This window comes from Pinus tabuliformis, chromosome 3_2, assembly GCF_031772625.1.
Source record: "Pinus tabuliformis cultivar Carrire ecotype Pingquan chromosome 3_2, CPIR1, whole genome shotgun sequence".
Lineage (NCBI taxonomy): Eukaryota > Viridiplantae > Streptophyta > Pinopsida > Pinales > Pinaceae > Pinus > Pinus tabuliformis.
In genome coordinates this window covers 907,666,774-907,690,116 of record NC_142302.1, presented here as the reverse complement: position 1 = coordinate 907,690,116, position 23,343 = coordinate 907,666,774, and the positions used below count along the sequence as shown (strand labels likewise).

At 44.4% G+C, this 23,343-nt stretch overlaps 1 protein-coding gene and 2 pseudogenes across 1 annotated transcript in view; all 3 read left to right on the top strand.

The window, feature by feature from the left end:
- The first annotated feature begins 442 nt into the window (after positions 1-442).
- The window catches only part of LOC149183558 (NADPH:adrenodoxin oxidoreductase, mitochondrial-like), a 251,417-nt gene continuing 228,516 nt past the window's right edge, over positions 443-23,343 (top strand). The window contains exons 1-2 of the mRNA XM_089417184.1: positions 443-761; positions 861-965. Of these exons, the coding sequence (XP_089273310.1) occupies positions 597-761; positions 861-965 (270 nt within the window). The 5' untranslated portion in view covers positions 443-596. The remainder of the gene's footprint in view (positions 762-860; positions 966-23,343) is intronic.
- LOC149183560 (nuclear transcription factor Y subunit B-8 pseudogene) lies at positions 16,757-17,181 on the top strand (annotated as a pseudogene).
- LOC149183559 (nuclear transcription factor Y subunit B-8 pseudogene) lies at positions 21,246-21,799 on the top strand (annotated as a pseudogene).

Here is a 23,343-nt window from a genome sequence, read left to right as displayed (position 1 = left end):
AGTGGAAACAACCGAAAGAAAGGTCAAAATTAGGTTTTTGAAGCGCTGACACCCACCACAACACGTGGTAGGGCACATCGGACAGGTGTCGTACATGCAGGAGTGGCATTCACATGCCCGTAGCTAAAGTGGAGGGGAGGGCGCACAGGGAATGGCGTCCCTCGCCTAAGTGGTCCCTTACACTACAAAATCTCGTAGACTTCATTAAAAACCATTTCATTTCATTTTGTTAGAATCCTTTAGATACGCAGCCCCTTGGGGTGGGCCCGCGCCTAAGGGTCATTACCTAAAAGGAAAGAAAAAAAAACATACCGTGGTTTTTTTTGCATTCGATCTGACGAAGTTTGCTTCAACGGTTAAATTCTTAACAGCTGTCTATAATGAAATTTTTTCAAACTAAGGTATTCATTTCCCCACCCTTTTATAAGTCTGCAGGATGAGACGGGAATTTTGACAGACCAATACCATTCTCCCTGATTTTCACTAAGCAGGATGCGGTGGACTGCGATTTTACCCACACAAACCTCCATCACGGAAACGAATTTGCTCCAATTTTTCTGCCATTTATTGTAATTCTCGCTTCACGTAGTCCATGGATGCAGGTTTCCAAGGCAGGGATTGAAATGGCTTCAAGATGGGCAATCGCGTGTCTGAGAACATATTTGAAGGGAAGAAACTTTTCTTCCTCCTGTGCATCTGCGAAACCTCTGCATGTCTGCATTGTAGGTAGTGGCCCAGCTGGATTTTACACAGCAGAGAAGGTCAGGCTGTCTTCAGCACTTTGATTTCGCTGAAGCAATCTTTGAATGATTTCATAAGGTTTATACAATTATTTAGCCATCTTTCTATGGATATTTCAGATGCTGAAAAGATATGAGCAGACAAATGTAGACATCATAGAAAGATTGTCGACGCCATTTGGATTGGTGCGTTCTGGAGTGGCGCCTGACCATCCTGAAACAAAGGTTCGCGGAAACAAACCCTAACATTTTTCCTTTAAAGGTAAACCCTATTTGTTGTTGTTGTTGTTTTTTTTTTTTAAATATTCGATTGGTCAAGACTAATCTCGTAATTGTGACAATTGAAGGCTACGGTGTACTGCCATTACATACAATTATAAAAAAAGAGACAAAAGCAAAACGGAAGAATCACAAATAGTTCAGAGTTAACTTTATATTTTCAGCAGACAACACAGAGTAAACACAAACAAGTGAGAAAGCAATTAATTATGTTGCTTCTGCAGAAGTGAATTTAAAAGAACAATTCCACGCGCCATTGAATCCCGTCGTTCATATTTATTTTTTGATGCTGGAAAAATACTTCTACTTATCTATAACTCTCTGTACAGAGAGCACCATGTATAACTATGTTCAGACTCAATATATAAGACAAGATTTCTTCAGTCCACCTTAACAGAGTACTCCAGCATACATACTATAAAGAGCAATTCTACACGCCATTGAATCATGTTGTTCATATTTATTTTTTGATGCTGGAAAAATATTTCTACTTATCTATTCCTCTCTATACAGAGAGCACCATTTACAACTATGTTCAGACTCAATATATAAAACAGGACTTCTCAAGTCCACCTTAACAGAGTATTCCATTATACATACTACATCCAGAAACAAAACAGAATCACATGTATTTGCATGGTTTCTACTGAGTCTGCAGATGTATTCCTGCAACAGAAACATAGGAGAAACATAATATAACATAAACTTCGATGGCTGAATCTCATGGCTTCGACTCTCACTTGGCCTCGGTTGATGGAGGCATTTCCTCTTCCACATATACAGGAAGCTGAGAGTTGTGAGGGAGTGCGACACATGCCTGCAAAACAAGACAAAGCATACCCATCCAACAGGTTTTCTGTAGCCCCTCCCCATTCCAGAGCAGAAGTGGGAGAGTGTTTCCATGGAATTTATCACTGGCTTACTTTCGGTGCAGGGCAAAGATTGCATATATGTGGTGGTAGATCGACTCACAAAATTTTCCCATTTCTTTGCCATATCATCAAAATATTCAGCTTCATAGGTGGCCGAGATATTTTCCGGGGAGGTTTTCAGGTTGCATGGGTTGCCGAAAAAGATTGTTAGTGATAGAGATAGCAAGTTCATGGGCGGCTTCTAGTAGGAGCTTTTTAGACTTGTGGGGACTGAGCTAACTCCGAGCACTAGCTAACCCACAAACTGATGGGCAGACAGAGATAGTCGACAAGTGGCTAGAAGGCTATCTTAGGAATTACGTGACTGACCAACAAAGGACATGGGTGAAGTGGTTGCATCTGGGGGAACATTGCTACAATACCACTTTCCACATGTCCATTGGCGTGATTCCTTTCAATGCATTATATGGATACGACGCCCCAACTTTTGCAGACAGGATATTTGGGGACAGTTGGGCACCACTTGCCAAAGACTGGATCTAGGAAATCTAGGACATTTTAAAAGTCCTCAAGGACAATTTGCATATGGCCCAGAATCAACAAAAGCTGTATGCAGACAGACACAGGGTGGGGTGCAACTTTGAAGTGGGAAATATGGTATACCTTTGTCTCCAGCCCCATAGATAGTCTTCACTGAAAATTAAAGATAAAATTCAGGTTTTACGAACCATTTAAGATTGTGAGAAGAATAGGAGAGGTTGCCTATGAATTTGAGCTTTCTGAGGGATGTAAAATTCACAATGTCTTTCATGTCTTGTGCCTTAAAAAGACCTTGGGGCAACATGTTATTGTTTCCACAGAGCTTCCACCATTGGATGAGGAAGGAGAATTGGTCTTAGTTTTCGAGAAGATCCTAGATACAAGAGAAAGGAAGCTGCAAAGCAGAACGATCAAGGAGTACCTAGTAAAATGGAGGGATTTGCCGGTAGAAGATGCTACCGGGGAGGGCGAACAGGTGCTCAAACATCCTAAATTGAAATTGCTCGAGGACAAGCAATCTTGGACGGGGAGGACTGTAATGACCCCGACCCTTTTTGTGTTGAAGAATGTAACTAGGTTCGGTCTTCATAATTGTACTTGAAGTCAAAATGTGATATATATTTGTCAAAAGAAAAGCAAAAAGAATTTTTATTATTATTGAATTGTTAAAGCATGGGTTTCATGCTTGGGTCAATTGTCATAGGTCAAGCCTCCATTGTAGGTTTAGGATTGTTTATTTGAGTCAAAGTCATTTTGTTGATTCGTCAAAGACTCGTCCATTAAGTCTCCTTTTTGTCGATTTCAAATAAATCATCATCAAGTTGGCTACATTTAAATGAACTGAAGTTGGCCCCAACATATACGGAGACACAACCCTTCAATGAAGTCACGTCGACTTATTTTATGCGAAACAACTATATATACAAGCCTAAGGTTTTCGCATTATCTAACCACAGAAGTTCGAGTTAAATCACAAAGATAATCTCGTTAAAGATAGGTGCGGAAATCATAGTGGACAATTTCGTGCTACCACAACTTCGGGCTATTACAATGACCATAGTTTCGGGCTATTACAATGATCACAGTTTTGGTGCCATTACAGTCTCGCTGCTATCACAATTTTAGTGCTATCATATTTTGGTGCAAACATAGAGATGAAGTCTCACCACAGTGCTACAGTCTCGGTGAAATCTCAGTAAAGGATTTCGGTGCCATGTTACCACAGGTCTCGATTATAGTGGTGAAGATCTCGGTATTTTTACAGTGATGAAATCGTGATGAGGTCTTGGTGCATTATGGTGATGAAGGTCTCGGTGCAACTACAGTGGTGAGCTCTCAATGTAATTACAATGATGAGATCTCGGTACAATTAACAGTGATAAGATTTTCATGCTAACAAAGTGACAAGTATTCAATGCAAACACAGTGAAATGAAGTCACTGCTCAGGAGAACAATCAAGGATGACTTGATGGAGGGGGTCTCTAGTCTAGGTTGTAAGGCTCTTGGTTGTCTCATCTTGAATCTATTGAAGGAAGAATTTTGACCAACTTTTCCCCTAGAGTGGGGTTTTTCCCTGGCTGCGTGCCTACATCTTGTGTCCTCTTCTATTTATTGCTTGGCATTAGTCTTGATGATAAGAAAAGATAAATCAAAAGAACTAATAATAATAACGAGAACATCACAAAATAATGTCATAATAAGAGAAATCATTTAACTGCCACACTTTGGATTTCCCAACACTTAGGACTTTGGTCCGCTAGCTTAAAACAGTAATAAGGGGACTTAAATTGCGTAAGGAAACTTTATAAAACTGAAAAAGGAGAAAGAGTAATATTTCCTAGGCAAGTTAGAAGTCACTTTAACTTTATAAAGTGAAATATCATAAAGTGACTTTATAAAAGTGAATTTAATAAAAAGGGAAGGTGAAAAGGCAACCCTAAACTCATAAAAGAAGGAAAATGAGGAGACTCTCATCATTCGTGCATTTGTGAGGTTGGAGTTAGAGCTCTTGGAGAGAGGTTTGAAGGAGAAGCATAGGGTTTTGGAACCCTAACCGCCATAACAGACTTTGGTGTTGAAAGTAGACACCCTAGTTTGAATTTTGGAGTGAAGTCATTCAAATTTCACCACTAAGATTCAATGGAGAACAAGATTTCAAAAAATTATTGAGGTATTCTTGTGTTATCATTTGATTTTAGAAGCTTATTGGGTATTCTCTATATCACTTTTGCATATGGAGGAACTACCAACAATCTGAGCCTTGGAGGTCGAAGTTTATAATGAGTATAGAGGCCGAGCTTATAGTTGTTCCTATTGTGGTGGCTGGTTGAAAGAAACAATGGTTTGATTCAGTTTGTTAAAGCAGCTTGAGTACCAAGTTAGAGTCACTCTTTTACCTCCATGCTGGACAAGTTTCCATGTGCCTGGGCGGCATATTGGTAGCATAAATGTAGGCAGTCATTGTGGGGCCTATTTAATGTCATAACCAGACTATATACTTTCTTTTTGAGCAGCGTATTAGTAGCTGGGTTGTTCGTGGCACCTGGAGAAGCTCAAACGCAGTTGCAGTCCGGACAATTTCTCTTCTAGCTGAGCGCAAGGCTGTATATATAACTCCACCGAGCTTGGACATCTTTTTCCTTGCTGGCCACACACTCCTATACCCCTTTACTTGCTGAATATTTATTCTGGGTGGAGTGACATCCCAAATATAAACTCTGCGTGGGATTCCAAAGTTGCTGTTATATGTGGATTGGGGTATCAAATATTGGGCAACGTGCAAGCTAGTCTAGTGCTGGAACGAAGCTTCAAGGGAGCTGATATCTAAGCCTGAACATTTTCTCAAATCGATGCCACAGATAAATTGGGTTCCCTACCTCTTATTTGTTTACTGTACATTCAAATTCGGAGGTAATACTCATATTTTGTGAGTCGAGTTGTTATGTATCAACCATATTTTAATTTCTAAAATAAGGCTAGAGCTGTATGTCTGTTCTGTGGAGTTATATATATATATATAGCATTAAATGAACTTTCCAGCAAATAAAAAATTATAGTGAACAGCTACAGCAGAATGCAGTCTAACTGTTTGTAATATTTCCTCCTTGAAACTTGAATAAAAACATTCAGAAATTTTAAAGAAATTCAGAAGTTTGTTGAAGTGGGAATCTTAAAAAAGTCCGAAATTCTCTTAAAGGGAGCTAATCCAAGAATGTGATTATGATCCAATACAAATGAGGCTCTACCTTATTTTTATGAGCTTCTACAAGTTTGAATTTAATCTAATGAGCTCCTAAATTTATTTGAATGTGCAAAATAACACTACCTTTGGTGACAAGCCCACCAAATAGCTCAAATGTGCAAGATAAGCCACACTAATCAGGCCGAAATGATAAAATAATGGTGCAAAGGGCTGTTGGAATGCCAAGATGAGTCCTCTAAGTGCCATGATGAAGGGGGGGGCTCCATAAATGATGATCAAGGGGGTGGCTCCTTGATTTCCAAGCAAAACATCATGTGGTTCTCCCAAGTGGCTGTGGGGCACAATCAATGGTCTCATGGGTCTCCAAATAGTTCCATACAAGTCAATGCTCCATCAATGAGGGTTAGAAGATGACACATGCCCTCCCATGTCTCTCTGGATGAGACAAAACCTCATATGGGCCCTGGATCAACTGACAAGTGTTAGGTGCAAATGTGTGGTCAGCTGGGCAATGTGGTCCAAGTGCATCATCATCTTTGTATTGTTGGGTCATGAACAAGCAATGTGTGGTGTTGAAGAAGCCCATAGCGTGGCAATCAATGCTTTGCAATGGTGGAGGACCATGGCTCTCAATGCTCACCCTACAAGTGCCATTACGATCGTTTGGAGGGCTTGGATCTTGTATAGGGAGGCTAAGTCCAAGATGGAGACCCACTTGCAATTCTGTATAATATCCAATGCGTCTCCTGACCTTCCAGTACAACAATCCATTAGTGCATGTGAGTAAATAAGCTTGCTAATCTCGGGAAAAAGTGGACAATTCATAGTGGCATGCCCTTCCAAATGGGCTTTAGAATGTACATGTGTTACTTTGGTCGACAAGAGAGTTTAATAAAGGACCCTATTAGGTGGCCACAACCTATAAGGGAGTGACAAGTCCATGGTACATCCATCAAATGGCAGGTGTCATGTGAAATAGTGATGGAACAGAATGGGGGCAAGAGGGAAGCCTCCAAGCCACATGCCATGGTCCAAGGGTAGCTATGATGAGGGAGGCCCACACCATGGGTGTATGAATGTAAGAGGGAGAAATCGTGATACATGAGTTACCTCGACCTTTGTTTTTTCACCTTTTTTCATATGCCTTTTGCCTTTTATTGATTTTTCTCCTTTTTACTGCTTGGGGCTCTAGGGGATGAGAGAATTATGCGCATGATGTGGAAGTGATTACCCCCTTAAGGTTGGGCAGTTCATCACCCACTAGGGGTTGGAGCAATCATGGGTTCCTTCATGATGCGGGGGGTACTCATACGGGCCATAGTAACTAGGGTGGTGGCCATAATGATATGGGGTAGAGCTCATGTTTGGTTGTTGCCCACGTGCTAAATTTTTATGTCCCGACCATCTTTTGCATTTTGTGTTACATTTCCTGTTGTAAGTGGCCAAATTATGTTTTTATTTTTCTTTCGAGATGCATCAACCTTCGGGGCATCGTTCCAGGCCCGACCCAAACTGTGGACAAGGGGAGGGGGAAGCTAACACCTTGTGGACCCAATGGACAAATGTGGACCCAGATGGGGAAAATGTGGCAAGGGCTTGCAATGAGCGAAGAGACAGTGAGATATATGGTGTTGGGAAGTGAGACAATGCAACCAAAATTAGGGTTTCCCATGTAGTGCCACACCTAAAGCTAATAGCCAATAGAGGAGATCCCACGGGATGAGGATACAAGATTAACCCCCAAGTTGAGGCAAGGGAACAAGAGTACAATCCAAGCCCATTCTTTCCGTCAAATGCTCCCCACCAATCCATGTCCAAATGTGCCCAAGAAAAGCAAGCATAAACATCAAATTACATAATGAGAAGTCATCCCTTTTGGGTTGGAAGGCCCACCTTCAAACATGTGATCATAATAGAAGGCTCAGGTGGCTGCTAGCTACTAGCTGAAGACAAATCTAGGAGAAAATTTCTCCTATAGGGTTCACCCGCTGGTGGTGGGTAACATTTGGCTCCAATTGGGACATGAGTGTTGGAATTTCTAAGTCTAACTATTAGAAACCCTTCATGTACTTTTCTGATTTATTTCTGCCTACTTGTTCTATCAAATTAACAAGTTATTTACCATGTAAATACTGAAAATAAATACAAGTACATGCTCAACACATTACAGATCATCAACTGAAGGAAACAAAACAAGCACACAAGTGACACCGTTGTTTTTTGACCAATGTCCTTGGAAAAACCCAATGTGGGAAAACCGGTGCAACTATCTGAGGGTTTTATTATTATGCAGTTTCTGACTACAATCTAGGTGCCAAAACTAGCTCACCCAACAAAGAATAATCTTGGCAGTAGTACCTCTCTACTTGGAAGCAGATATTTCTGCTGAAACCCTGGATAAACACTCCGACAACTCCCAGCTCCAATCTGCCCCACGAAAATCCTAGCGTCAACATCTAGGGATTGCGTCAGCCCTTCCTGGCCTAGTGTCAGCCCAATAACCCCTTCGTCAACCTTTGGAGGCACTGTGTCAGCCATGCTGGCTCTCTGAGGCACTGCGCAGCTCCTGGCTGCCTCTGCGTGGGCCCTAGCTGGCTTTGTGTGGCCTCTAGTTGGCTACGCGTCCCTCTCTCCTGGCTTCTACGTTGATTCTCCCGGTACCCTCTCTGCTTCTGTATTCACTGCCCCTCAGCTGCAACTCTGATCACTCTTTCGACTTCCTCAGCAAACCCTGCCTCAGAAAATCGAAATCTTGATCAATTCGGTGTGTTTTCCAAGTGACCCTCAAGCCTCCTCTTATACCTTTTTCGTTGACAAATTAAAAACCGAGATTAAGTCGCTAATCAACGACTAAGATTAGATCTGGCTTGATCCATGACTTTTGGACCATTCTAACACAATTTTATATTAATTCACACTAATATTTTATTTTCCCTAAGTTTAGACTTAGGGACTCTATTAAAAATATTAATTATTTTAATATCTCTCCAATTGTTTAGAATCTACCCAAACCATTTTTGGGTATTGGAGATCTCATGTGCCTTAGCCTCTCCACCAAGTTTCGAGGCTAGAGCACATCCAATGCTACCCCAAATCAACACTCTCTCTTAGCGAGGACTGTGCTCTAGTAATGCCCCTCATTGAGCATCACCCTGATCATCTAACATCGGTCCTTATGCTGATGCTAGGCCTACTGCCCAACATCTTCTGAAGCTGCTGCATCATGTACTGCTACCCATGGCCTTGCCACTGCCACTATTGCATCTGTACAATAACTCCCTCTATATTCGTGCTGCTACCCATGGCTCTACCACTGCCACTGTTGCATCTGCGATTCTGCACTGCATTCCCTCTCATCATGTTGCATCGTGCTGCCCATAGCAGTACCACTGCTAATTGCTGTATTGCAACTCAGTTACTGAGAAGTAAGTAACTGATCTCCCAACTCTGACATCTTTGTCAGGCTAGAGACACCCTCGATGCCGAAACTCCCTCTGTCACTGATAAGTGCTCCCTCTCTGATCTCTGCGTTGTTGCAACAACTCTATGCATCTCGCACTGTTGCCTCACACTGTCCTGGGAATCCTTCACTGTAGCTCCCTCTGTCGCTCCATCTGCACCCGTCTCTCCTGATATCTGCCAGCACTGCTACTCCTCTTTGGGGCTCCCGTAGCCAGGTATAATCCAAGAGGTTGGGTACCTCAAGGATCCTGCCCCTCATTGCCTGTAGTCTCTGACTACAGCTCGATGTCCCCCCCCCCCCGCTCAAGTGGCGTGTGAGCACTCATGGCACAGTCATCATCTGTCTCCACTTCTTTCTCTGCTTTCGCTGGCGCTGCCTTGGTCTCGGAAGCCTCTCCTTTGCTCTTCTTCCTCCGACACTGGCTCGCATAGTGACCCAGTTCCCCACAGTTGAAGCATTTGACCTTGGAGAGGTCCTTCTTCCGTTTCTCCTGCTTTCCCTCAGATGCTATGGAAGCATCCTCCTCTTCCTCCTTCTTGATTCTGATCCCCTTGCCGCTGCTTCCCGCCTTGCTTAGCCTTTTGATCTCTTCTTGGCGAAGAGCCGCCCACATTTACTCCCTATCTGGAAGGGTCGCCCTGCCCAATATGCTTTGGACAAACACCTCCTAGTCTTCTGAGACTGCGTTCAGGGCTGTTCTCACGATCAATTCTTGATCCGGCGTGGCCCCTATGGCAGTCAGCTGATCCCGGATCTCCTTCAATCGATCGAGGAAGGTGTCGATCTGTTCTCCCTTCTACATCTGATATGACCGCAATTGATTTTCTAGTAGCATTTTCCTTTGCATGGAAGTATGTTGATACAACTTCTTTCGGGCCTCCCATATCTCATTTGCCGTATTCTTCTTGGCAATGTGTGGTACTACATGGTCGTTGACCCCGTCAACGATGATGCTCTTAGCCCTAGCCATTGCATCCTCGTACAGTGTACTTATTGTTATCAGCCGAGTCAACTGAGACCGCTATTGTCCTCAAGGCGAAGTGCTTGACATGATTCCTGTCTAGAACAGACAAGATTCTGGCCTTCCAGACTACGAAGTTTGAGGCTCCGTCTAGTCTGTCTTGGTCTCTTACCTCGTTCATTGCCATCTCGCTGCTCCTCTACATCCCTCCTAGGAGTTCTTGGTGTGACTCCCTTTGAGCCTCGATTTCCCTCCTGGTAACTCTTCTGCCAATGTCGAGATGCACTAACGATCGAACTGCACCACTGATCCAGATTTCTTGGCTAGAAATCCTTGACAACAACTCCCTCCTCCTTGGTCTTGCCTTGTTAGGTATTGTTCTGACTACAGAACCCCACCAGCTTCACTCAGCAACTTACCCACAGCCTCCTAAGCCCAAGCAAACTAAAGATTACAGCTTCTAGGCTCTGCGTAATCCCGGCACCAGCAAAATCCACACCTCTTGGCCACAGGCATCAATCCTTCCTGACTGAGAAAGATGACCGGGCACTGTGTAGGTCGAGTCTACTCCCCTTTGCCATTGCGTTGATCCTCTTCCTGGCTCAACCTTGATGATGCAGGCACTGTGTCACCCCTTCCTTGCTGCTTCTCTGCTAGGAACAACTTCTGTCACTTGGGACAACTGTTTTCTGCTGCTATTGCCGCTGCTCTGCTTGGTTGATGTCCTCAGTTCTCCTGTGATCTGCGACCATGCTCTGATACCATGTTGGAATTTCTAAGTCTAACTGTTAGAAACCCTTCATGTACTTTTTTGATTTATTTCTGCCTACTTGTTCTGTTAAATTAACACGTTATTTACCATGTAAATACTGAAAAGAAATACAAGTACATGCTCAACACATTACAGATCATCAACTGAAGGAAACAAAACAAGCACACAAGTGACACCGTTGTTTTTGGACCAATGTCCTCGGAAAAACCCAATGCGGGAAAACCGGTGTAGCTATCTGAGGGTTTTATTATTATGCAGTTTCTGAATACAATCTGGGTGCCAAAACCGGCTCACCCAACACAGAGTAATCTCGGCAGTAGTACCTATCTACTCGGAAGCAGATATTCCGGCTAAAACCCGGGATAAACACTCCGACAGCTCCTAGCTCCAATCTGCCCCACGAAAACCCTAGCGTCAACCTCTAGGGATTGCGTTAGCCCTTCCTGGCCCAGCGTCAGCCCAATAACCCCTGCATCAACCTTTGGAGGCATTGCGTCAGCCTCGGCGTCAGCCATGTTGGCTCTCTGAGGCACTGCGCAGCTCCTGGTTGCCTCTGCGTGGGCCTTAGCTGGCTTTGCGTGGCCTCTCGCTGGCTCCGCGTCCCTCTCTCCCGGCTTCTACGCTGATTCTCCCAGTACCCTCTCTGCCTCTTTGCTTCTGTATTCACTGCCCCTCAGCTGCAACTCTGATCACTCTTTCGACTTCCTCAACAAACTCTGCCCCAGAAAATCGAAAGCTTGATCAACTCGGTGTGTTATCCAAGTGACCCTCAAGCCTCCTTTTATACTTTTGTCATTGACAAATCAACAATTGAGATTAAGTCCCTAATCAACGGCTAAGATTAGATCTGCCTTGATCTATGACTTTTGGGCCATTCTAACATAGTTTTATATTAATTCACATTAATATTTTATTTTCCCTAAGTTTAGACTCAGGGACTCCATTAAAAATATTAATTATTTTAGTATCTCTGCAACTATTTAGAATCTGCCCAAACTATTTCTGGGTATTTGAGATCTCATGTGCCTTAGCCTCTCCGCCAAGTTTCGAGGTTAGAGCACATCCGATGCTACCCCAAATCAACACCCCCTCCTAGCGAGGACTGTGCTCTAGTAATGCTCCTCACTGAGCATCCGGGATCAGTCCTTATGCTGATGCTAGGCCTGCTGCATCATGTATTGCTACCCATGTCCCTGCCACTGCCACTGTTGCATCTGTACAACAACTCCCTCTGTATCCGTGCTGCTACCCATGGCTCTGCCACTGCCACTGCTCCATTTGCATTGCATTCCCTCTCATCATCCTGCATCGTGCTGACCATAGCACTGCCATTGCTAACTGCTGCACTGCAACTCAGTTACTGAGAAGTAAGTAATTGATCTCCCAACTCTACATCTTTATCAGGCTAGAGACACCCTCGATGCTGAAACTCCCTCTGTCACTAACAAGTGCTCCCTCTCTGTCCTCTGCGCTGTTGATCCGGATTTAAACAGGAACGCAACAAATTACAGAGATAACCATAAACACAGAGATGTAGCGGAAGTAATACTTCATTTCGTTAATGTAAAATACTGAAATATGCTTACAAACAAAAATGGAAATAAACCAGCTAGGGCGATGGTAGCTTATCTTTGAGAAGAGATGTGGTGGCTACATGCCTCTGAATTGTGTTACAATGAGGTTCGAAGTCCTATTTATTGTTGAGAAACAATGGAAAACCCTAAACATCCAAAAACCTAACCCTAGGAGATGAAACTGTGGGCTCCGTTTGGGTAAATCAGTACATCAACTTCCGGGGGTTGTAACTTTGGCATACGATCTCTGTTTGACGCGCACAATAGCTTGTTAGAAAGATCTATCCGAGGACTATAACTTTGGGAAAAGCAACATATGTTGCTCCCTGTTTTCCCAAAAAACGTCGTTTAGGGCCTCAAACTGGCTCCGGATGTTCAGGACCCGAAAAACTGCTAAAAATTGTAAATTGTGCTGCAATGAAGGAAACTGAAAAACTGAAAGAGACAGTTGTGGGGGTCTAAGTGGGATAGGTGGGTGGCCACCAACATCCACCTGGATCATTCCTCCCCGCTTAGGAAGCAATGGTCCCCATTGCGTTGAGTTCCTCCATCTGCTGAACTTGGTCCCTGGTGGTCTATTCTGCAATCTCTGATGTGTCCAGTAATGGTGGGAAGCATGGTCGAGGGCGGTCCACATTGAACACTCGGTGCAAGTGAAGGAATGGGGGAATGTTGTGCTCCAAAGCATTGTTTCCCATAGCCTTGGTAATGGTGTAAGGACCATATCAGAGTGGTCTGAGCTTCCGATGGGCTCTGGTAAGGCATTCTTTCTGTAGATGCAACCAGACTTTGTCGCCCACTTGAAACTTGTGTGTGACTTGATAGTGCAACGGTGTTCCTGTGGGTGACGAGAAGATGTTCTTGTTTGCGTTCATGACCGTATCCCTCTGTTGCTGTTGCTGCTGCGTGGAGGAATCCTTCGCGGGGGTCATGGATGTGGTGATGATCTTCCCCTTTCTTTGGGAGTGAACCAGACAGAAAATGAATTTCCTAGTTTGGGAGATGAGCTTGTTGCCTTTCTTAGCAGTGATAAAAGAGGTAGTGGTAGGTGGGGCTACCTCCGATATCTTGTACAATGAATTACCCAAAGTAATAATAACAGTGCGAGGCCTTGACTCATACACAGCTTGTCACCTCCACAAATATGGCTGGCCTAATAATACATCACAAACATCCAGAGGTGCAACATCACACAATACCTCATCTGTGAAGGGCTTCATGCTGTAGGGAAGGTGACACTGCTGGCGAACTTGGAGATCTCGTCCTTGGTGAAGCCACTCGATGCTATATGGTTGCGGGTGTGGTATGGTCAGTAGTCCTAGCCGCTTCACAACCTCTGCTAAAATGAGGTTCTTTTGTCTCCCACTGTCAACAATGAATTGCAGCGACAAACCCTTCACCCACATCTGTGAGTGGAAAAGATGCTCCCCCTCCTCTGGATATTCAGGCTCATTCTTCTGGATCTTGGCGGTGGCAACAGTGGCGCTAGGCTCTGCATCAATGATCTGCTTCCCTTTGCCATTCCCCTTGTCGGGTTCTGACTCAAGGTCGGAACTTGCATCTGATTCGGAAGTCTTCAACTCGGCCACCAGCGATTGCTTGGTCCGTCACTCACTTGTGTTGTGAGTGGGGCTATTATGGAACTCACACCACTTTCCTGTGTCCTTTGACTTCGTGGTGTTGTTCTTTTCTTGCGGCTTCGACAGGTTGTCTTGGGTCACCCCGCCTTGGCTTTGTCCTTTGGTCTTCGGATTTGCAGATCCAAAGTCTCGCTTCTTTTGTTTAAACTTCTGCTCGATTTTGACAGCGTATCAGTACGCCGTGCCGAGCGAGGAGATGTTCAGGAACTCCATCTCTTCCTGGATGTATCTGTGTAGGCAGCTGTGGTATTTGAGTACCAAGTGTAGCTTAGAATCCTTGATACCCAACTGTGTGCGAAGGGTATGCAAAATGTTTGTGAACTCTGGCACATCTTGGTCTCTTCCCTGCTGCAGCGTGGTCCACTTTAGGTATTTGTCCTCATAGCTTTTGATAGGGTAATATTGCTCCTTGATGGCATCCCGGAATGAATTCCAAGTGGGTGCGGCTGAAAATAGTGAGCCAGTACTTTCATCCTTCTGCTTGCAGTAGGTTTCCCACCAGTCCTTGACGTGGGGGCTGCTTCGAGAAGAGCAAAAATAATCTTTTCCCCACTGGAAAAATCATGAACAGAAAAATACCCATCTAGCAGATTTAACCATTTATCTACGACATCTGCATCTATTTGACCCTTAGATATGGGGATTTCGAAATTAACTTGTACCTTAAACGGTGTGGCGTTCCAAAGTAGCTGTTGGAAGCCGATGCGTTGCCTCTGGGTAGTCGCTGAAGGATCTGGGCAAAGCTGTCCATCATCGCGTTCCTTTGTTGCTCGAGGGCCTCTTCAAGCAAGATTTTGATAGGATCTCCTGCCCCCTCGTTTTTATTTTCATCTGCCATGGGAAGCTGTCGGGATTTGCGAGGCTAGTCTTGCAAAGGTTCGACCAGTTCAAGCCTTAACTCCTTATATCCTGACCTCGTTGGGGACATGCAAAGAAAAACAGAGAAAAAGCAGACCGCTCTGATACCACTGATCTGGATTTAAACAGGAATGCAACAAATTACAGAGATAACCATAAACACAGAGATGCAACGGAAATAATACCTCATTTCATTAATGTAAAATACTGAAATATGCTTACAAACAGAAATGGAAATAAACCAGCTAGGGCGATGGTAGCTTATCTCTGAGAAGAGATGTGGCGGCTACATCCCTCTGAACTGTGTTACAATGAGGCTCGAAGGCCTATTTATTGTTGGGAAACAATGGAAAACCCTAAACATCCAAAAACCTAACCCTAGGAGATGAAACGCCATCTTGGGGCCTCGTTGGGATAAATTGGTACATCAACTTCCCGGGGTTGTAACTTTGGCATACGATCTCCGTTTGATGCGCACAATAGCTCGTTAGAAAGATCTATTCGAGGACTATAACATAAACGTCGTTTAGGGCCTCAAAACGGCTTCCGAAGTTCAGGGCCCGAAAAACTGCTAAAAATAGTAAAATTGTGCTACAATTAAGGAAACTGAAAAACTGAAAGAGACAGTTGTGGGGATCTAATTGGGATAGGTGTGTGGCCACCAACATCCACCTGGATTAGCTGTTGCAACAACTCTATGCATCTCGCACTGTTGCCTCACGCTGTCCTGGGAATCCTGCATTGTAGTTCCCTCTGTCGATCCATCCGCACCTGTCTCTTCTGACATCCGCCAGCTTGCTACTCCTCTTTGGGGCTCCTGTAGCTAGGTATAATCCAAGAGGTTGGGTACCTCAAGGATCCTGCCCCTCATCACCTGGAGTCCGTCTGACTACAGTTCAATGTCTCCCCACTTCTGCTTAAGTGGCATGTGAGCACTCATGGCACAATCATCATCTTTCTCCACTTCTTTCTCTGCCTTCGCTGGCGTTGCCTTGGTCTCAGAAGCCTCTCCTTTGCTCTTTTTCCTCTGACACTGGCTTGCATAGTGACCCAGTGCCCCACAGTTGAAGCATTTGACCTTGGAGAGGTCCTTCTTCTTCCGTTTCTCTTGCTTTCCCTCAGATGCTAGGGAAGCGTCCTCCTCTTCCTCCTTGATTCTGATCCCCTTGCTGCTGCTTCCCGCCTTGCTTAGCCTTCTAATCTGTTAAATTGGCAACTAGGGCCAAACTCCATGTGGGTCGGCTTATTTATGGCAGCTGATATTTTTATTGGATCCCTCTCATCGAGAGGTGTAGGATTGATCCAAAGATCATCCGATTCTGATAAGTATTTATGGAGATATGAATTTATTTTGTTTATATAATTATTATCAAGCCAACCAGCTCTTATGTAGGCTCTAGAAGCCCAACCGACGTGTCTATTCATCATCCTCACTTTAGTATAAATATAAGAGGATTTGATGTCATTTAAACACACTCTTTAGGTGATCTCCTCTCCACGTCTGGGTTTTTGGAGAAGGAGAAAACGCTAAGAGTACTTGCTATGATGCCCTAATTGCAGTAGCATTAATCTGGGTAGCCGTAGCATTATAATGAAACAATGTTATGGTGATAGCCATAGCATTATAGTGAAATGCAATTATTATATTATGGTGAACGCAGTGGCACCATGCTGAACACAGGTGATACGCATTCACGATGAACGCAAGTGATACGCATTCACGGTGAAGATACACAGAGGATCTCTCAATGGCTTCATCTCCGTCGTCGTCTCTCCTCCTTCCATCTCCAGCGTCCGATTTGATCTTATCAAAGGAAACCCTTAAATCCCTCCAGCTTTCTAAGCGCGGGTTCTGTTGCTGTATCCCAGGTCCCTGGTCATATGGCGGAAGCTAGCAGCCCGGGCAGCCAGGAAAGTCCGCGTTTTGGGGAACAAAGCCCCCAGTCCAGCGTGCGGGAGCAGGACAGGTTCCTACCCATTGCCAACATTAGCCGCATCATGAAGAAGGCGCTGCCGGCCAACGGCAAGATCGCTAAAGACGCCAAGGAGACCGTGCAGGAGTGTGTCTCGGAGTTTATCAGCTTCATCACAGCGAGGCCAGTGACAAATGCCAGCGAGAAAAGAGGAAGGCAATCAACGACGATGACTTGCTCTGGGCCATGAGCACGCTAGGGTTTGAAGATTATATTGAGCCCTTGAAGGTTTACTTGCTCATGTATAGAGAGGCAGAGGTGATACGCAGTCATATATGTCCCCCACTGTTTGGAACGCAATCATAGAACCCGCAGTCAATGGTGAACGCAGTCATGATATATATATCACGCACAGTCATACGTAGTCCATTTTGGGTACGCACAGGTCCAGACAAAGTACGCATAGTCATACATTGTAGTTGTGGTTATATACATTCGCTGGACAGTCATATACGCTAGGCTGTATACATGTGAACGCAGTCACATACATATATGGAATGCAATCATATGAACGCAGTCAAGGTATTGAACACTATACGCAGTGAAGGTAATATGAATGCAGTCAAGGCACTCAGTAATGAAGACTATACATATGATCATAGGGCAGCAATATATATACGCAGGCCCTAGATCTGGCAGTGTACAATATATACGCTGGGGTGATACAAGTTATACGCTCTATGCTCATATCTTCTAAACTATGCTCATATATACATGACTAGGTATATGCAGGTTATGGCCATAAATATCTATGCAGGCAGAAGGACGTATTATCATAAGGATGCAGCTATAGATATTATGATGCATGGAGCATGGAAAACATCATGGTAAATGTAATCATGAGAATGGTACAATTGTGATGAATGATGCAACGGGCAGCAGCATGATAAGATCATGGACATGGGCAGCATGATGATAATCACAACTATTGCAACATGACATCATATGCAGTGATGCAGCAAGTGGACTTCTGTTGTAGATCTAGACAAGTCAAAGTGTTGACTTCTGTTGTAATTGTACTCTCTCTCTCTCTCTCTCTTTCTCTGCTGAACTTTGAAGATAAAAGAAGATTTGATCAAAGGGTTTCCCCACACATTGTGGGGTTTGTCCCTGGCTCGCGCCATATCTTGTGTCCTCTTGTCTTGGCTTGTCTTCTGCATATTATATTTATGTTCTATCTGCAGTTTATCGTAATGTTGATGTGATTGCTAACTGTGAAAATTTAAATAAATTGCTCTAGCATAGAACATACCAAAAATTAACATGGTATCAGAGCTGAGGTGAAGACAATGCCCAAGCAAGAGTGAAAGAGCAATCACCAAATACAGTTGGGACAAGACAAAAGGATCAATGGGTTCCTCATAATTCACCTAGGGTGAAGTTGAAGCAGAGAATGTTATTAGAATGGCGCAGCAAAACTTCTGATGGCATCACTTCATTGGGAAGTTCAGATCTAAGGGTAGGAAGGAAAGGTAGATGTCTTGGTTATGAGTTCGGCCCTTATGCGAAGGAGTGCCCGAATGACAGAGATGTAGGTCATCAAGGAAATGGTCCACTCTTCCACGAAGGCAAGGAACCCCAAAATCTCTTTTATGTACCTGAGCGAACCTGATGTCCATCTCGGAAATGGAAGTCAAAGGTTGTAGGATGGCACTTATCGATGGAAAGGTACGTGTTTGAAAATAGATCTTTCAAAGATGTTTTTGAGTTCAAGGTTGTATCAAGTTGCAGGAAGTCCACTGGGGACCATGTCCATTGGCTCAGCACAGGAGGTCTGTGAGTCAGCTGGTGACTAGGATGCCTGAATTCAAAAGGGAGCATGAGGTACATGTCTGAAATGTACCGAAGGAAAATATTATAAGGGTACCATTCCCCTCATGCAGCAGGTCCACAGGCTTGGAACAACCCGAGGAGTTTGAGAATCATGATCAGGGAATCTCATGTTTACATGTGGAAGAAAGCCCTCTATGGCTTGAAGCAAAACACCTCGGGCGTAGTATGAGAGGATTGATAGCTGTCTAATGCAGCTGAGATTCACTAGGAGTGAAACCGATCCAAACCATTACTCTAAGGTTGTGGATGATAAACCTCTCGTACCGACACCTATGTCTGAGAGGTGCAGACCCTCTCATTTATAGGAGACAGAGGGAGTTGGACTCTGAATGTGGGAAGATAAGATGCAAGCTTGTGACTGCCTCGAGGATCTTAACTTTCAGAAGTTATATGGTAATGATGTCGGACCAGATTTGGGAAATGCCCTTGAGTTTCATAAACTCATTCACGTTGATGTTCTTGGAGAACCTCCGTCCGGACATCTGTGTTGCAGTTAGCATGGCGAGCACATATTTGGTTGAGCCTCACTAGATTGGTGCCAAGAATCTTCTAAGATATCTTCAGGGCACAATCTCTCATGAATTGAGATACACTGCCGGAAATATGAAACCACATGATTATTCGAATGATGAGTGGGCAGGAAGTATGGAGGATCACTAGAGCACTTCTCAGTGCTGTTTGGAATCTGCCTTGATATCCTGGATGAGCAGGAAGCAGAAGTCGGTGACTCTGAGCACCACCAAGGCAGAATACATTGCTGATAGTATGGCCTTCTGTGAGGCAGTCTGGTTGCTGAAGCTCTTCAGTGAGCTGTTTGTACACATGTTGAATACCACTGCGAATCTCTGTGACAACCAGAGATGGGATTCGATTATTGAGGAATCCCGTATTTGACAATTGCTCCAGCAGATAGACATCAATTACTGCCTTATCTGGGATATGGTAAGTCAATGATCAAGGAGGCTCCATCACACTGAGATGATGTACAGGACAGAGCCCCGAGGAAAGATCAAATTTGTGATTTTCCTGAACGACTTGGAGTCATCGAGAGACCTTTGAAGAAGGGTCCTGCATGTTGCATACATTGAGCTCCGGGAGCTCTGGGGGGCTTGCAGAATCTACTGGAGCAACATACGACCACAGGGTGACTCACCCTCCCCTAGTGGTGCGCACTGGAACAAGATGATTCACTCTCTTATGGGACAAGATGATTCGCTCTCTTGTGGAACAGGATGATTTGCTCTCTTGTGTAGCAGGATTGATGTGTTCTCCTGTGAGGCCTGGATTGATGTGTTCTCCATGGCAGCCTGGATTGATGTGTTCTCCATGGAAATTGTAGCAGGATTGATGTGTTCTCCTGTGAGGACAGGATTGATTAAGTTCTCTTGTCGAGGCATCCTACCCATGCAGTCTGGGACTCATGGGAAGTACCTCTCATCTGATCAATGAGTAGGGAAATGAAGTTAGGGACCATAGTAATACCGATGGACGCATCGTTGTATCTACCGTACTCCCTACGCTAGGATGTCCTCCCTTGATCTGGGATCAATGATACTGGTCTGGGACCAGTGGTAGGAGTTGTACATACTATGACACTGACTTCGGGTCGGCTGAGACTGGTCTGGGACCAGTGGTACATACTCTGAGACTGACTTCGTGTCAGTGTAGTACTGGTCTAGGACCAGTGGGAGTGGTACATTCTATGACGCTGACTTTGGGTCGGTTGAGACTGGTCTGGGACCAATGGTACGCACTCTGAGTCTGACTTCGGGTCAGTGGAGAATGGTATGAGACATTCTCGATCAATTCTTCTTCTTCATAGTTCAGCAGAGCTGAGCAGAGCAGAGCAGAGCCAACATAGCTGAGCAGAGCAGAGCTAGCAAAGCCAGCAGAGTAGAGCAGAGCCAACAGAGCTGAGCAGAGCTAGGCAGAGCAGTGCAAGGCACTAGTGGCCGAGATAGTACAGTTGGACATATGGATCACCGGATGGAGTTCTCCCTAGTTGAGAGGGAGTGTTAAATTGGCAACTAGGGCCAAACTCCATGTGGGTCGGCTTATTTATGGCAGCTGATATTTTTATTGGATCCCTCTCATCGAGAGGTGTAGGATTGATCCAAAGATCATCCGATTCTGATAAGTATTTATGGAGATATGAATTTATTTTGTTTATATAATTATTATCAAGCCGACCAGCTCTTATGTAGGCTCTAGAAGCCCAACCAATGTGTCTATTCATCACCCTCACTTTAGTATAAATATAAGAGGATTTGATGTCATTTAAACACACTCTTTAGGTGATCTCCTCTCCACGTCTGGGTTTTTGGAGAAGGAGAAAACGCTAAGGGTACTTGCTATGATGCCCTAACTGCAGTAGCATTAATCTGGGTAGCCGTAGCATTATAATGAAACAATGTTATGGTGATAGCCGTAGCATTATAGTGAAATGCAATTATTATATTATGGTGAACGCAGTGGCACCATGCTGAACACAGGTGATACGCATTCACGATGAACACAGGTGATACGCATTCACGGTGAAGATACACAGAGGATCTCTCAACGGCTTCATCTCCGTCGTCGTCTCTCCTCCTTCCATCTCCAGCGTTCGATCTGATCTTATCAAAGGAAGCCCTTAAATCCCTCCAGCTTTCCAAGCGCGGGTTCTGTTGCTGTATCCCAGGTCCCTGGTCATATGGCGGAAGCTGGCAGCCCTGGCAGCCAGGAAAGTCCTCGTTCTGGGGAACAAAGCCCCCAGTCCAGCGTGCGGGAGCAGGATAGGTTCCTACCCATCGCCAACATTAGCCGCATCATGAAGAAGGCGCTGCCGGCCAACGACAAGATCGCTAAAGACGCCAAGGAGACCGTGCAGGAGTGTGTCTCGGAGTTTATCAGCTTCATCACCAGCGAGGCCAGTGACAAATGCCAGCGAGAAAAGAGGAAGACAATCAACGACGATGACTTGCTCTGGGCCATGAGCACGCTAGGGTTTGAAGATTATATCGAGCCCTTGAAGGTTTACTTGCTCATGTACAGAGAGGCGGAGGTGATACGCAGTCATATATGTCCCCCACTGTTTGGAACGCAATCATAGAACCCGCAGTCAATGGTGAACGCAGTCATGATATATATATCACGCACAGTCATACGCAGTCCATTCTGGGTACGCACAGGTCCATACAAAGTACACATAGTCATACATTGCAGTTGTGGTTATATACATTCGCTGGACAGTCATATACGCTAGGCTGTATACATGTGAACGCAGTCACATACATATATGGAATGCAATCATATGAACGCAGTCAAGGTATTGAAGACTATACACAGTGAAGGTAATATGAATGCAGTCAAGGCACTCAGTAATGAAGACTGTACATATGATCATAGGGCAACAATATATATACGCAGGCCCTAGATCTGGCAGTGTACAATATATACGCTGGGGTGATACAAGTTATACGCTCTATGCTCATATCTTCTAAACTATGCTCATATATACATGACTAGGTATATGCAGGTTATGGCCATAAATATCTATGCAGGCAGAAGGACGTATTATCATAAGGATGCAGCTATAGATATTATGATGCATGGAGCATGGACAACATCATGGTAAATGTAATCATGAGAATGGTACAATTGTGATGAATGATGCAACGGGCAGCAGCATGATAAGATCATGGACATGGGCAGCATGATGATAATCACAACTATTGCAACATGACATCATATGCAGTGATGCAGCAAGTGGACTTCTGTTGTAGATCTAGACAAGTCAAAGTGTTGACTTCTGTTGTAATTGTACTCTCTCTCTCTCTCTCTCTGCTGAACTTTGAAGATAAAAGAAGATTTGATCAAAGGGTTTCCCACAACATTGTGGGGTTTGTCCCTGGCTCACGCCATATCTTGTGTCCTCTTGTCTTGGCTTGTCTTTTGCATATTATATTTATGTTCTATCTGCAGTTTATCGTAATGCTGATGTGATTGCTAACTGTGAAAATTTAAATAAATTGCTCTAGCATAGAACATACCAAAAATTAACATGATCTCTTCTTGGCGAAGAGCCGCCCACATTTCCTCCCAATCTGGAAGGGTCGCCTTGCCCAGTATGCTTTGGAAAAACACCGCCTAGTCTTCTAAGACCGCGTTTAGGGCTGTTGTCAGCATTAATTCTTGATCTGGCACGGCCCCTATGGCAGTTAGTTGATCCCAGATCTCCTTCAATCGACCGAGGAAGGTGTCGATCTGTTCTCCCTTCTCCATCTGATATGACTGCAACTAATTTTCTAGTAGCATCTTCCTCTGCATGGAAGTATGCTGATACAACTACTTTAGGGCCTCCCATATCTCATTTGCCGTATTCTTCTCGGCAATGTGTGGTTCTACATGGTCCTTGACCCCGTCAACGATGATGCTCTTAGCCCTCACCATTGCATCCTCGTAAATTGTACTTATCGTTATCAGCAGAGTCAACTAGGACCACTATTGTTCTCAAGGCGAAGTGCTTGACACGATTCCTGTCCAGAACGGACAAGATTCTAGCCTTCCAGACTACAAAGTTTGAGGCTCCGTCCAGTCTGTCTTGGTCTCTTACCTCGTTCACTGCCATCTTGCTGCTCCTTTACTTCCCTCCTG